General features: G+C 39.2%; 1 protein-coding gene across 1 annotated transcript in view; it reads right to left on the bottom strand.

Annotated features, from left to right (window-relative positions):
• The window catches only part of LOC133639632 (calpain-2 catalytic subunit-like), a 33656-nt gene extending 18119 nt beyond the window's left edge, over window positions 1-15537 (bottom strand). Inside the window, exons 1-2 of the mRNA XM_062033111.1 lie at window positions 15179-15537; window positions 14964-15033 (exon numbers count right to left, since the gene is read on the bottom strand). Of these exons, the coding sequence (XP_061889095.1) occupies window positions 14964-15033; window positions 15179-15415 (307 nt within the window). The 5' untranslated portion in view covers window positions 15416-15537. The remainder of the gene's footprint in view (window positions 1-14963; window positions 15034-15178) is intronic.
• Between the last annotated feature and the right edge of the window lie 1083 nt (window positions 15538-16620).

Here is a 16620-nt window from a genome sequence, read left to right as displayed (position 1 = left end):
ATAGAGTTAAAGGTAAATTGAGCAAATTGGCTATTTCTGGCAATTTATTTAAGTGTTTTTAAACTGGTAGCCCTTCGCATTAATCAGTACCCAAGAAGTAGCTCTTGGTTTCAAAAAGGTTGGTGACCCCTGAGCTAGACTATATTCGTAATAAAGGGAACTATGCTCACAATGCTGCTATTAGGAGTCAGAAAAGGGTGAACTAGTGCCATTCAAACGACCATCTAAAGAAGCTAAAGGAAATGATTGTATGCACATTGCCAAGGACTGTTTACCAGAAAGGTACTGTGGAGACACATGCCAAGTTGTCGCCTCAAACCTGCATCAGTCACCCGAAAACCGCTACTTCCGGTACAGGCAAGGCTTTTTTTTTATCAGCGACCAAAGTTGCGAACTTTATCGTCGATGTTCTCTAATAAATCCTTTCAGCAAAAATATGGCAATATCGCGAAATGATCAAGTATGACACATAGAATGGATCTGCTATCCCCGTTTGAATAAGAAAATCTCATTTCAGTAGGCCTTTAAGTACAGAGAAACTTGTGGGGTTCTCAAAGACAATAGTTACCTGTTTGCAAGAGCCACAGCGATGTCGCATTTCCGTGGTTCAGACTGCATACGAGACTATGCAAAAGCATGGCATGCAAAGTGTCCTGTGTCACTTATGTCCACCAAACTATGAAAACATGCTGCCACCCTTTCAACTGTGCAAAACATGACAGACACAGAGATGGACCAGCTGGCCAACTTTCTTGGCCATGATATTAGAATCCATCGCAAATTCTATAGACTCCCTGAAAAGACACTGCAGCTGGCAAAAATCAGCAAAGTTTTGATGGCACTCAAGCAAGGTCAGTTATCAGACTTCCATGGCAAGAACTTAGATGAAATCACAATTGGTCCAAATGGTATGTTGTCATCTTTGTTGTTTCCTTTGTCTATCATTTTTTTCCATCCTTTTGTTTAGTTTGAACTCAATTATAAGCTTAACATGGTATGTCTCCCACAGAAAGTGTTGTGGAAACTGAAGAGGAAGATCTTACCAGAGAGGACGAAAACGGTTCATTTCTGGATAATGGTATGTAATGTCAATACTCATTTTTGTGGTTTATTAAATGTATTCGACAGTATTCGCAGTAGTTTTAATGACAAAATATGTCTTAATATTCTGTTATTTAGAATTTTTTCTGAAGTTCCATTTGGTTAGCACTCTAGAAGTGCATGTGGCCTATGGTAAGCATGACACTGAATGTTTATTACCTTGAACCAACAGAAGAGGGGGCCTTTCCAACCACTGAGGAGGAAGAGATCCCACCCCCCAAGAGACTGAAAGGACTTTCAAAAGAAGAGGAGGTATCCTCAGGAGATCGTGCAGTGAGACATTCTTCCAAAGGTAAACTATATACATAAACAGTTTTTTTAGTCAAGTTTTATCGGTCTTTGTTTTCTCACAAATAATGCAAATGCATATGTATGCATTGTTCTCTGTGGGTTATTAACTTAATTTCTTAATTAGGGACCGAATGTCCCTTTGGGACAGAGGACCCTATTGTATTTGTAAGGTTTTATTATTATTATACCGCCGCCTCTTTGAGCTGTAATTTGACCCCCTTAACATGCTTCAAAACTCACCATATTTGACACACACATCAGGACTGGCGAAAATTGCGATCTAATCAAAAAACCTAGCCCCAAAACTCAAAATTGCGCTTTAGCGCCCCCTAGGAAGAAAACACAGACAAAACTGCCTGTAACTTCCAGTAGGAATGTCGTAGAGACATGAAACACAAACCTCCTATGTAGGTCTCACTTAGACCTAGATTTCATACACTGGCATCCTTCAGCAAAAATCAACAGGAAGTTTGCAATTCCCCCGTCAAAACAAAAGTTTTGTAAAAACAGTCACCTTTGCCTCTTTGAACTATAATTTGACCCCCTTAACATGCTTCAAAACTCACCAAACTGGACACACACATCAGGACTGGCAAAAATTGCGATCTAATAAAAAAACCTAGCCCCAAAACTCAAAATTGCGCTCTAGTTAGGGACCGAATGTCCCTTTGGGACAGAGGACCCTATTGTATTTGTAAGGTTTTATTATTATTATACCGCCGCCTCTTTGAGCTGTAATTTGACCCCCTCAACATGCTTCAAAACTCACCATATTTGACAAACACATCAGGACTGACGAAAATTGCGATCTAATCAAAAAACCTAGCCCCAAAACTCAAAATTGCGCTCTAGCGCCACCTAGGAAGAAAACACAGACAAAACTGCCTGTAACTTCCAGTAGGAATGTCGTAGAGACATGAAACAAAAACCTCCTATGTAGGTCTCACTTAGACCTAGATTTCATCCACTGACATCCTTCAGCAAAAATCAACAGGAAGTTTGCAATTCCCCCTTCAAAACAAAAGTTTTGTAAAAACAGTCACCTTTGCCTCTTTGAGCTATAATTTCACCCCCTTAACATGCTTCAAAACTCACCAAACTGGACACACACATCAGGACTGGCAAAAATTGCGATCTAATAAAAAAACCTAGGCCCAAAACTCAAAATTGCGCTCTAGTTAGGGACCGAATGTCCCTTTGGGGCAGAGGACCCTATTGTATTTGTAAGGTTTTATTATTATTATACCGCCGCCTCTTTGAGCTGTAATTTGACCCCCTCAACATGCTTCAAAACTCACCATATTTGACACACACATCAAGACTGGCGAAAATTGCGATCTAATCAAAAAACCTAGCCCCAAAACTCAAAATTGCGCTTTAGCGCCCCCTAGGAAGAAAACACAGACAAAACTGCCTGTAACTTCCAGTAGGAATGTCGTAGAGACATGAAACAAAAACCTCCTATGTAGGTCTCACTTAGACCTAGATTTCATACACTGACATCCTTCAGCAAAAATCAACAGGAAGTTTGCAATTCCCCCGTCAAAACAAAAGTTTTGTAAAAACATTCACCTTTGCCTCTTTGAGCTATAATTTCACCCCCTTAACATGCTTCAAAACTCACCAAACTGGACACACACATCAGGACTGGCAAAAATTGCGATCTAATAAAAAAAAAACCTAGCCCCAAAACTCAAAATTGCGCTCTAGTTAGGGACCGAATCTCCCTTTGGGGCAGAGGACCCTATTGTATTTGTAAGGTTTTATTATTATTATACCGCCGCCTCTTTGAGCTGTAATTTGACCCCCTTAACATGCTTCAAAACTCACCATATTTGACACACACATCAGGACTGGCGAAAATTGCCATATAATCAAAAAACCTAGCCCCAAAACTCAAAATTGCGCTCTAGCGCCCCCTAGGAAGAAAACACAGACAAAACTGCCTGTAACTTCCAGTAGGAATGTCGTAGAGACATGAAACAAAAACCTCCTATGTAGGTCTCACTTAGACCTAGATTTCATCCACTGACATCCTTCAGCAAAAATCAACAGGAAGTTTGCAATTCCCCCTTCAAAACAAAAGTTTTGTAAAAACAGTCACCTTTGCCTCTTTGAGCTATAATTTCACCCCCTTAACATGCTTCAAAACTCACCAAACTGGACACACACATCAGGACTGGCAAAAATTGCGATCTAATAAAAAAACCTAGGCCCAAAACTCAAAATTGCGCTCTAGTTAGGGACCGAATGTCCCTTTGGGGCAGAGGACCCTATTGTATTTGTAAGGTTTTATTATTATTATACCGCCGCCTCTTTGAGCTGTAATTTGACCCCCTCAACATGCTTCAAAACTCACCATATTTGACACACACATCAAGACTGGCGAAAATTGCGATCTAATCAAAAAACCTAGCCCCAAAACTCAAAATTGCGCTTTAGCGCCCCCTAGGAAGAAAACACAGACAAAACTGCCTGTAACTTCCAGTAGGAATGTCGTAGAGACATGAAACAAAAACCTCCTATGTAGGTCTCACTTAGACCTAGATTTCATACACTGACATCCTTCAGCAAAAATCAACAGGAAGTTTGCAATTCCCCCGTCAAAACAAAAGTTTTGTAAAAACATTCACCTTTGCCTCTTTGAGCTATAATTTCACCCCCTTAACATGCTTCAAAACTCACCAAACTGGACACACACATCAGGACTGGCAAAAATTGCGATCTAATAAAAAAAAAACCTAGCCCCAAAACTCAAAATTGCGCTCTAGTTAGGGACCGAATCTCCCTTTGGGGCAGAGGACCCTATTGTATTTGTAAGGTTTTATTATTATTATACCGCCGCCTCTTTGAGCTGTAATTTGACCCCCTTAACATGCTTCAAAACTCACCATATTTGACACACACATCAGGACTGGCGAAAATTGCGATCTAATCAAAAAACCTAGCCCCAAAACTCAAAATTGCGCTTTAGCGCCACCTAGGAAGAAAACACAGACAAAACTGCCTGTAACTTCCAGTAGGAATGTCGTAGAGACATGAAACAAAAACCTCCTATGTAGGTCTCACTTAGACCTAGATTTCATACACTGACATCCTTCAGCAAAAATCAACAGGAAGTTTGCAATTCCCCCGTCAAAACAAAAGTTTTGTAAAAACAGTCACCTTTGCCTCTTTGAGCTATAATTTCACCCCCTTAACATGCTTCAAAACTCACCAAACTGGACACACACATCAGGACTGGCAAAAATTGCGATCTAATAAAAAAAAAAACCTAGCCCCAAAACTCAAAATTGCGCTCTAGTTAGGGACCGAATGTCCCTTTGGGGCAGAGGACCCTATTGTATTTGTAAGGTTTTATTATTATTATACCGCCTCCTCTTTGAGCTGTAATTTGACCCCCTTAACATGCTTCAAAACTCACCATATTTGACACACACATCAGGACTGGCGAAAATTGCGATCTAATCAAAAAACCTAGCCCCAAAACTCAAAATTGCGCTTTAGCGCCACCTAGGAAGAAAACACAGACAAAACTGCCTGTAACTTCCAGTAGGAATGTCGTAGAGACATGAAACAAAAACCTCCTATGTAGGTCTCACTTAGACCTAGATTTCATACACTGACATCCTTCAGCAAAAATCAACAGGAAGTTTGCAATTCCCCCTTCAAAACAAAAGTTTTGTAAAAACAGTCACCTTTGCCTCTTTGAGCTATAATTTCACCCCCTTAACATGCTTCAAAACTCACCAATCTGGACACACACATCAGGACTGGCAAAAATTGCGATCTAATAAAAAAAACTAGCCCCAAAACTCAAAATTGCGCTCTAGTTAGGGACCGAATGTCCCTTTGGGACAGAGGACCCTATTGTATTTGTAAGGTTTTATTATTATTATACCGCCGCCTCTTTGAGCTGTAATTTGACCCCCTTAACATGCTTCAAAACTCACTATATTTGACACACACATCAGGACTGGCGAAAATTGCCATATAATCAAAAAACCTAGCCCCAAAACTCAAAATTGCGCTTTAGCGCCACCTAGGAAGAAAACACAGACAAAACTGCCTGTAACTTCCAGTAGGAATGTCGTAGAGACATGAAACAAAAACCTCCTATGTAGGTCTCACTTAGACCTAGATTTCATACACTGACATCCTTCAGCAAAAATCAACAGGAAGTTTGCAATTCCCCCGTCAAAACAAAAGTTTTGTAAAAACATTCACCTTTGCCTCTTTGAGCTATAATTTCACCCCCTTAACATGCTTCAAAACTCACCAAACTGGACACACACATCAGGACTGGCGAAAATTGCGATCTAATCAAAAAACCTAGCCCCAAAACTCAAAATTGCGCTTTAGCGCCACCTAGGAAGAAAACACAGACAAAACTGCCAGTAACTTCCAGTAGGAATGTCGTAGAGACATGAAACAAAAACCTCCTATGTAGGTCTCACTTAGACCTAGATTTCATACACTGACATCCTTCAGCAAAAATCAACAGGAAGTTTGCAATTCCCCCTTCAAAACAAAAGTTTTGTAAAAACAGTCACCTTTGCCTCTTTGAGCTATAATTTCACCCCCTTAACATGCTTCAAAACTCACCAATCTGGACACACACATCAGGACTGGCAAAAATTGCGATCTAATAAAAAAAACTAGCCCCAAAACTCAAAATTGCGCTCTAGTTAGGGACCGAATGTCCCTTTGGGACAGAGGACCCTATTGTATTTGTAAGGTTTTATTATTATTATACCGCCGCCTCTTTGAGCTGTAATTTGACCCCCTTAACATGCTTCAAAACTCACTATATTTGACACACACATCAGGACTGGCGAAAATTGCGATCTAATCAAAAAACCTAGCCCCAAAACTCAAAATTGCGCTTTAGCGCCACCTAGGAAGAAAACACAGACAAAACTGCCTGTAACTTCCAGTAGGAATGTCGTAGAGACATGAAACAAAAACCTCCTATGTAGGTCTCACTTAGACCTAGATTTCATACACTGACATCCTTCAGCAAAAATCAACAGGAAGTTTGCAATTCCCCCGTCAAAACAAAAGTTTTGTAAAAACATTCACCTTTGCCTCTTTGAGCTATAATTTCACCCCCTTAACATGCTTCAAAACTCACCATATTTGACACACACATCAGGACTGGCGAAAATTGCGATCTAATCAAAAAACCTAGCCCCAAAACTCAAAATTGCGCTTTAGCGCCACCTAGGAAGAAAACACAGACAAAACTGCCTGTAACTTCCAGTAGGAATGTCGTAGAGACATGAAACAAAAACCTCCTATGTAGGTCTCACTTAGACCTAGATTTCATACACTGACATCCTTCAGCAAAAATCAACAGGAAGTTTGCAATTCACCCGTCAAAACAAAAGTTTTGTAAAAACAGTCACCTTTGCCTCTTTGAACTATAATTTGACCCCCTTAACATGCTTCAAAACTCACCAAACTGGACACACACATCAGGACTGGCGAAAATTGCGATCTAATCAAAAAACCTAGCCCCAAAACTCAAAATTGCGCTTTAGCGCCACCTAGGAAGAAAACACAGACAAAACTGCCAGTAACTTCCAGTAGGAATGTCGTAGAGACATGAAACAAAAACCTCCTATGTAGGTCTCACTTAGACCTAGATTTCATACACTGACATCCTTCAGCAAAAATCAACAGGAAGTTTGCAATTCCCCCTTCAAAACAAAAGTTTTGTAAAAACAGTCACCTTTGCCTCTTTGAGCTATAATTTCACCCCCTTAACATGCTTCAAAACTCACCAATCTGGACACACACATCAGGACTGGCAAAAATTGCGATCTAATAAAAAAAACTAGCCCCAAAACTCAAAATTGCGCTCTAGTTAGGGACCGAATGTCCCTTTGGGACAGAGGACCCTATTGTATTTGTAAGGTTTTATTATTATTATACCGCCGCCTCTTTGAGCTGTAATTTGACCCCCTTAACATGCTTCAAAACTCACTATATTTGACACACACATCAGGACTGGCGAAAATTGCGATCTAATCAAAAAACCTAGCCCCAAAACTCAAAATTGCGCTTTAGCGCCACCTAGGAAGAAAACACAGACAAAACTGCCTGTAACTTCCAGTAGGAATGTCGTAGAGACATGAAACAAAAACCTCCTATGTAGGTCTCACTTAGACCTAGATTTCATACACTGACATCCTTCAGCAAAAATCAACAGGAAGTTTGCAATTCACCCGTCAAAACAAAAGTTTTGTAAAAACAGTCACCTTTGCCTCTTTGAACTATAATTTGACCCCCTTAACATGCTTCAAAACTCACCAAACTGGACACACACATCAGGACTGGCGAAAATTGCGATCTAATCAAAAAACCTAGCCCCAAAACTCAAAATTGCGCTTTAGCGCCACCTAGGAAGAAAACACAGACAAAACTGCCAGTAACTTCCAGTAGGAATGTCGTAGAGACATGAAACAAAAACCTCCTATGTAGGTCTCACTTAGACCTAGATTTCATACACTGACATCCTTCAGCAAAAATCAACAGGAAGTTTGCAATTCCCCCTTCAAAACAAAAGTTTTGTAAAAACAGTCACCTTTGCCTCTTTGAGCTATAATTTCACCCCCTTAACATGCTTCAAAACTCACCAATCTGGACACACACATCAGGACTGGCAAAAATTGCGATCTAATAAAAAAAACTAGCCCCAAAACTCAAAATTGCGCTCTAGTTAGGGACCGAATGTCCCTTTGGGACAGAGGACCCTATTGTATTTGTAAGGTTTTATTATTATTATACCGCCGCCTCTTTGAGCTGTAATTTGACCCCCTTAACATGCTTCAAAACTCACTATATTTGACACACACATCAGGACTGGCGAAAATTGCCATATAATCAAAAAACCTAGCCCCAAAACTCAAAATTGCGCTTTAGCGCCACCTAGGAAGAAAACACAGACAAAACTGCCTGTAACTTCCAGTAGGAATGTCGTAGAGACATGAAACAAAAACCTCCTATGTAGGTCTCACTTAGACCTAGATTTCATACACTGACATCCTTCAGCAAAAATCAACAGGAAGTTTGCAATTCCCCCGTCAAAACAAAAGTTTTGTAAAAACATTCACCTTTGCCTCTTTGAGCTATAATTTCACCCCCTTAACATGCTTCAAAACCCACCATATTTGACACACACATCAGGACTGGCGAAAATTGCGATCTAATCAAAAAACCTAGCCCCAAAACTCAAAATTGCGCTTTAGCGCCACCTAGGAAGAAAACACAGACAAAACTGCCTGTAACTTCCAGTAGGAATGTCGTAGAGACATGAAACAAAAACCTCCTATGTAGGTCTCACTTAGACCTAGATTTCATACACTGACATCCTTCAGCAAAAATCAACAGGAAGTTTGCAATTCACCCGTCAAAACAAAAGTTTTGTAAAAACAGTCACCTTTGCCTCTTTGAACTATAATTTGACCCCCTTAACATGCTTCAAAACTCACCAAACTGGACACACACATCAGGACTGGCGAAAATTGCGATCTAATCAAAAAACCTAGCCCCAAAACTCAAAATTGCGCTTTAGCGCCACCTAGGAAGAAAACACAGACAAAACTGCCAGTAACTTCCAGTAGGAATGTCGTAGAGACATGAAACAAAAACCTCCTATGTAGGTCTCACTTAGACCTAGATTTCATACACTGACATCCTTCAGCAAAAATCAACAGGAAGTTTGCAATTCCCCCTTCAAAACAAAAGTTTTGTAAAAACAGTCACCTTTGCCTCTTTGAGCTATAATTTCACCCCCTTAACATGCTTCAAAACTCACCAATCTGGACACACACATCAGGACTGGCAAAAATTGCGATCTAATAAAAAAAACTAGCCCCAAAACTCAAAATTGCGCTCTAGTTAGGGACCGAATGTCCCTTTGGGACAGAGGACCCTATTGTATTTGTAAGGTTTTATTATTATTATACCGCCGCCTCTTTGAGCTGTAATTTGACCCCCTTAACATGCTTCAAAACTCACTATATTTGACACACACATCAGGACTGGCGAAAATTGCGATCTAATCAAAAAACCTAGCCCCAAAACTCAAAATTGCGCTTTAGCGCCACCTAGGAAGAAAACACAGACAAAACTGCCTGTAACTTCCAGTAGGAATGTCGTAGAGACATGAAACAAAAACCTCCTATGTAGGTCTCACTTAGACCTAGATTTCATACACTGACATCCTTCAGCAAAAATCAACAGGAAGTTTGCAATTCACCCGTCAAAACAAAAGTTTTGTAAAAACAGTCACCTTTGCCTCTTTGAACTATAATTTGACCCCCTTAACATGCTTCAAAACTCACCAAACTGGACACACACATCAGGACTGGCGAAAATTGCGATCTAATCAAAAAACCTAGCCCCAAAACTCAAAATTGCGCTTTAGCGCCACCTAGGAAGAAAACACAGACAAAACTGCCAGTAACTTCCAGTAGGAATGTCGTAGAGACATGAAACAAAAACCTCCTATGTAGGTCTCACTTAGACCTAGATTTCATACACTGACATCCTTCAGCAAAAATCAACAGGAAGTTTGCAATTCCCCCTTCAAAACAAAAGTTTTGTAAAAACAGTCACCTTTGCCTCTTTGAGCTATAATTTCACCCCCTTAACATGCTTCAAAACTCACCAATCTGGACACACACATCAGGACTGGCAAAAATTGCGATCTAATAAAAAAAACTAGCCCCAAAACTCAAAATTGCGCTCTAGTTAGGGACCGAATGTCCCTTTGGGACAGAGGACCCTATTGTATTTGTAAGGTTTTATTATTATTATACCGCCGCCTCTTTGAGCTGTAATTTGACCCCCTTAACATGCTTCAAAACTCACTATATTTGACACACACATCAGGACTGGCGAAAATTGCCATATAATCAAAAAACCTAGCCCCAAAACTCAAAATTGCGCTTTAGCGCCACCTAGGAAGAAAACACAGACAAAACTGCCTGTAACTTCCAGTAGGAATGTCGTAGAGACATGAAACAAAAACCTCCTATGTAGGTCTCACTTAGACCTAGATTTCATACACTGACATCCTTCAGCAAAAATCAACAGGAAGTTTGCAATTCCCCCGTCAAAACAAAAGTTTTGTAAAAACATTCACCTTTGCCTCTTTGAGCTATAATTTCACCCCCTTAACATGCTTCAAAACCCACCATATTTGACACACACATCAGGACTGGCGAAAATTGCGATCTAATCAAAAAACCTAGCCCCAAAACTCAAAATTGCGCTTTAGCGCCACCTAGGAAGAAAACACAGACAAAACTGCCTGTAACTTCCAGTAGGAATGTCGTAGAGACATGAAACAAAAACCTCCTATGTAGGTCTCACTTAGACCTAGATTTCATACACTGACATCCTTCAGCAAAAATCAACAGGAAGTTTGCAATTCACCCGTCAAAACAAAAGTTTTGTAAAAACAGTCACCTTTGCCTCTTTGAACTATAATTTGACCCCCTTAACATGCTTCAAAACTCACCAAACTGGACACACACATCAGGACTGGCGAAAATTGCGATCTAATCAAAAAACCTAGCCCCAAAACTCAAAATTGCGCTTTAGCGCCACCTAGGAAGAAAACACAGACAAAACTGCCAGTAACTTCCAGTAGGAATGTCGTAGAGACATGAAACAAAAACCTCCTATGTAGGTCTCACTTAGACCTAGATTTCATACACTGACATCCTTCAGCAAAAATCAACAGGAAGTTTGCAATTCCCCCTTCAAAACAAAAGTTTTGTAAAAACAGTCACCTTTGCCTCTTTGAGCTATAATTTCACCCCCTTAACATGCTTCAAAACTCACCAATCTGGACACACACATCAGGACTGGCAAAAATTGCGATCTAATAAAAAAAACTAGCCCCAAAACTCAAAATTGCGCTCTAGTTAGGGACCGAATGTCCCTTTGGGACAGAGGACCCTATTGTATTTGTAAGGTTTTATTATTATTATACCGCCGCCTCTTTGAGCTGTAATTTGACCCCCTTAACATGCTTCAAAACTCACTATATTTGACACACACATCAGGACTGGCGAAAATTGCCATATAATCAAAAAACCTAACCCCAAAACTCAAAATTGCGCTTTAGCGCCACCTAGGAAGAAAACACAGACAAAACTGCCTGTAACTTCCAGTAGGAATGTCGTAGAGACATGAAACAAAAACCTCCTATGTAGGTCTCACTTAGACCTAGATTTCATACACTGACACCCTTCAGCAAAAATCAAAAGGAAGTTTGCAATTCCCCCCTTCAAAACAAAAGTTTTGTAAAAACAGTCACCTTTGCCTCTTTGAACTATAATTTCACCCCCTTAACATGCTTCAAAACTCACCAAACTGGACACACACATCAGGGCTGGCAAAAATTGCGATCTAATGAAAAAACCCAACCCCAAAACTCAAAATTGCGCTCTAGCGCCCCCTAGGAAGAAAACACAGACAAAACTGCTACTAGGAAGAAAACACAGACAAAACTGCCTGTAACTTCCAGTAGGAATGTCGTAGAGACATGAAACAAAAACCTCTATGTAGGTCTCACTTAGACCAAGATTCATTGACAACCCCCTGCAAAAATCAACAGGAAGTTTGCAATTCCCCCTTCAAAACAAAAGTTTTGTAAAAACCGGTCACCTTTTTTCAAACATTATCTCCTCTGAGCGCGTTTGTCGTGTCGGCTTCAAACTAGCACAGGAGAGAGATTGAACCCTTCTGATTAAAAGTTGAAGAAAGAGTTTTAATTACTGCTCCGGTTTGGATTTTATGTGCCGTCAAAGTCGTTCCCGTCCATCGCTGCTTGCAGCTTTAATTTTCTTTTATTTCTTCTATTTTCATACACATATTTTGTATGGTCACTAGCAGGTAAAGCTGCCCAGAAAAGAAGACCGTGGACACAGAAAGAGGTGAAGGCTGTGGAGAAGCACATGAAGCCATTCCTGCCTGCCTCCCTTCTGGTATTGTACCAGGAAAGAGTGACTGTTTAAAAGGTTTGAGGGCCGAACTGGAACCTCTCCAAAAGCGGGAATGTCAAGCGTTGAAGTTCTATGTGTACGACCGCATTACGGACGACAAAAGGAGATTGCAGCTAAAATAGTAGATTAAGAGATAATCAGCAAGACTGGTTAAGTAGAACAGTTTTTTATGTTCAATGTTGTTCAAAATAAATCCCAGGGTGTGTTCCTACTAACATCTACATGTTCTAGAAGGTTGATCCCAGGGTGTGTTCCTACTAACATCTACATGTTCTAGAAGGTTGATCCCAGGGTGTGTTCCTACTAACATCTACATGTTCTAGAAGGTTGATCCCAGGGTGTGTTCCTACTAACATCTACACGTTCTAGAAGGTTGATCCCAGGGTGTGTTCCTACTAACATCTACATGTTCTAGAAGGTTGATCCCAGGGTGTGTTCCTACTAACATCTACACGTTCTAGAAGGTTGATCCCAGGGTGTGTTCCTACTAACATCTACACGTTCTAGAAGGTTGATCCCAGGGTGTGTTCCTACTAACATCTACACGTTCTAGAAGGTTGATCCCAGGGTGTGTTCCTACTAACATCTACACGTTCTAGAAGGTTGATCCCAGGGTGTGTTCCTACTAACATCTACATGTTCTAGAATGATGTATGAATAAATAGAACTATTTAAAGTAGTATTAAGTATGAAAAAAGGTCTCACTCGGGCTAACATTCCTTCACTATAAAAAAACACTTGAGGCACAAAAATGTTCAAACATGTGAAAACAAAACTGAGTCACGCAACTCTGACTCATTCTCTTCCTGTGGGTGTGTGTGTGTGTGTGTGTGTGTGTGTGTGTGTGTGTGTGTGTGTGTGTGTGAGAGAGAGAGAGAGGGTGTGTCCTCATTGGTCAGACGCAGATTTTCTTCTTTGCAGATTAAAAATTTCTGTTGTCTTCAACATCAAATCTACTTTTACTGTTTTCTTCTATAGTTTCTTTGTAGTTTGAGGACACAATGTCAATGTTTACTTCCTTGTGTGTGTGTGTGTGTGTGTGTGTGTGTGTGTGTGTGTGTGGGAGTGTGTGAAATCATTTCAAGCTAATAGTCTTAGTGGTGTGGGAAGAAGACATGACAGTGGGTAACCCTATGCTAAGCTAATGTATGCTAAAATCAAGTATGCTAAATTAAAGTATGTTAAACTTAAGTTTGCTAAGATAAAGGATGCTAAACTTAAATAAGTATGCTAAGACAAAGGATACAAATTTAAGTATGCTAAGATAAAATATGCTAAAATTAAGTATGCTAAACTTAAGTATGCTGAGATAAAAGATGCTAACATTAAGTATGTTAAACTTAAGTATGCTAAGATAAAGGATGCTAAGCTAAATGATGCTAAAATAAAGGATGCTGAAATTAAATATGCTAAACTTAAGTATGTTAAGATAAAGACGCTAAAATTAAGTATGCTAAGATAAAAGAAGCTCAAATTAAGTATGCTCAAATAAAATATGCTGAAATTAAGTATGCTAAAATAAAAGATGTTAAGATTAAGTATGCGAAACTTAAGTATGCTAAGATAAAGGATAATAAACTTAAGTATGCTAAGATAAAAAATGCTAAACTTAAGTATGCTGAAATTAAATATGCTAAACTTAAGTGTGCTAAAATAAAAGATGTTAAGATTAAGTATGCGAAACTTAAGTATGCTAAGATAAAGGATAATAAACTTAAGTATGCTAAGATAAAATATGCTAAACTTAAGTATGCTGAGATAAAAGATGCTAACATTAAGTATGTTAAAATTAAGTATGCTTAGATAAAGGATGCTAAGCTAAATGATGCTAAAATAAAGGATGCTGAAATTAAATATGCTAAACTCAAGTATGCTAAGATAAAATTGCTAAAATTAAGTATGCTAAGATAAAATAAGCTCAAATTAAGTATGTTAAAATTAAATATGCTGAAATTAGATATGCTAAACTTAAGTAGGCTAAGATAAAAGATGCTAACATTAAGTATGCAAAACTTAAGTATGCTAAGATAAAGGATGCTAGGCTAAATGATGCTGAAATAAAGGATGCTGAAATTAAATATGCTAAACTTAAGTATGTTAAGATAAAGACGCTAAAATTAGGTATGCTAAGATAAAAGAAGCTCAAATTAAGTATGCTAAAATAAAATATGCTGAAATTAAAGATAAAAGATGCTAAAATTAAGCATGCTAAACTTAAGTATGCTGAGATAAAAGATGCTAATATTATGTTAAACTTAAGTATGCTAAGATAAAGGATGCTAAGCTAAATGATGCTAAACTTAAGTATGCTAAGATAATCATCAATCAATCAATCAATAAAGGATGCTAAACTTAAGTATGCCAAGATAAAGGATGCTAAACGTAGGTATGCTAAGATAAAGGATGCTAAACGTAAGTATGCTAAGATAAAGGATGCTAACGCATGCTAGGCTAAGACGAGCTAATTTATGGCACACAAACTGGAATTGAAAGCAACCTTTGACCTCGGCGAGGTGTTCAGGGAGTGTGGGACAGCAGGGAACTCACCTAAGGCACCCTGGCAGATGTCTGTCCTGGAGGCTCCGCCCACAATGAATTGAGGCGAGGACACCAGCTCCTGATTGGACAGAAAAGTAAATAGGTGACGTCATCGGGGTGTTGTTCCTCGGAGGGGTTCCTAATGCTTTGTCCTCCACGTTCTCGCTCTCCAACAACTTCCGCCCTGCTTGGGCCGCGCAGGCGCAGGCGCAGACGCGACGTACCGTGGGTCTCTTCCAGGTGACGCCGCGGGTCTTGAAAGAGTTCCTGCCCAGCTCCTTGAAGCCGAGAGTCTCGGGCTCGGCGGGGAAGGTGGGGTCGCAGAAGAGGCGGCGGCTGCTCACACACTGGGCCCGCAGAGAGGAGAAGTCCTGCTGGAGGTACGGGACCGCCTTGTGGTTGCTGCCGAAGCCCGCCGCCATGGCGCGCTGCTTGGCCAGAGTGGACGCCACTCCCGCCATGTCGAGTCAACTTTATGCTGCTTCTTCTTCAACTTCAACTTTCTGCTGCTGCTTCTTCTTCTTCTTCTTCTTCTGGGCGACACTTTCTGTGACGTCATCAGGGGAAAAAACCCTGCCTCCGCCCGTTCCAAGGGGGCGGGGCCAAGAGCCTTTCCACAAGCACTTCATTGAGTCCGTGAAGAAAAGTTCTCCTCCAATCAATACATTCCACTCTTGGTGACACATTTTCACTACTAAACACTCACATATTTATATCCACGTGATGAGGACACGCCCATGGCTCTGCTCCACTTCGTCACACTTTTTGCTTGGCCAACCTTTTTTTTTTTAACTTTTTCATCGTCCATAAGTAATAACAATATTGTCTTTCTTCTCACTAGGGATGGGCGATACCACACTTTTAGGATTCGATACGATACCGACACTTTTTCTTGCATTTTCATCGATACCGATACCAATAATTTCTTATTGGCAGTTTTTTGTCAGTCAAAAATATTATTACTATTGTTATTATTTGAGACAAATCACAAGACAAATACAGACCATTTATACCACATTTATTATGGTCAATATATAATAAAAGTAAAATTAAAATAAATAACATAAATATGAAAAATATATTAAATATTATATATAATAATAACTATATATTATATATAATAATAATTAAATATTAGGGCTTTCCAATTAACAGTCAAATCCGAACTGCAAGAAGCTGCAGTTATTTTTTAAAGTTTGTGATATAATTAGCAATAAATGAAATATGAAATAGGCTAATGTTTTCGAAATGTAATGTAATGTTGTAACAAATAATATTTCTATTAAAAAGGCTTTACTTTGCATTTTAATTAACGTGGGATTATTTTTTGTATTTAGAAATAATAGTACCAACTTTTTTGGTCATTGGTCTGGGGTGGGGGGGTGGGGGTGGTTGGGGGCGGGGGGGTGGTTGGGGGCGTGGTTATTTACAGCTAGAATTCACCAACTCGAGTACTTCATATATATATATATATATATATATATATATATATATATATATATATATATATATATATATATATATATATATATGAAATACTTGACTTTCAGTTAATTCTAGCTATATATATATATATATATATATATATATATATATATATATATATATATATATATATATATATATATATATATATATATATATTTATTTTATTTACATGAAAGAA

Source organism: Entelurus aequoreus, linkage group LG22 (assembly GCF_033978785.1).
Source record: "Entelurus aequoreus isolate RoL-2023_Sb linkage group LG22, RoL_Eaeq_v1.1, whole genome shotgun sequence".
Taxonomy (NCBI): domain Eukaryota; kingdom Metazoa; phylum Chordata; class Actinopteri; order Syngnathiformes; family Syngnathidae; genus Entelurus; species Entelurus aequoreus.
The sequence above is the reverse complement of the archived record's forward strand: the minus strand, read 5'-3'. Positions and strand labels throughout refer to the sequence as shown.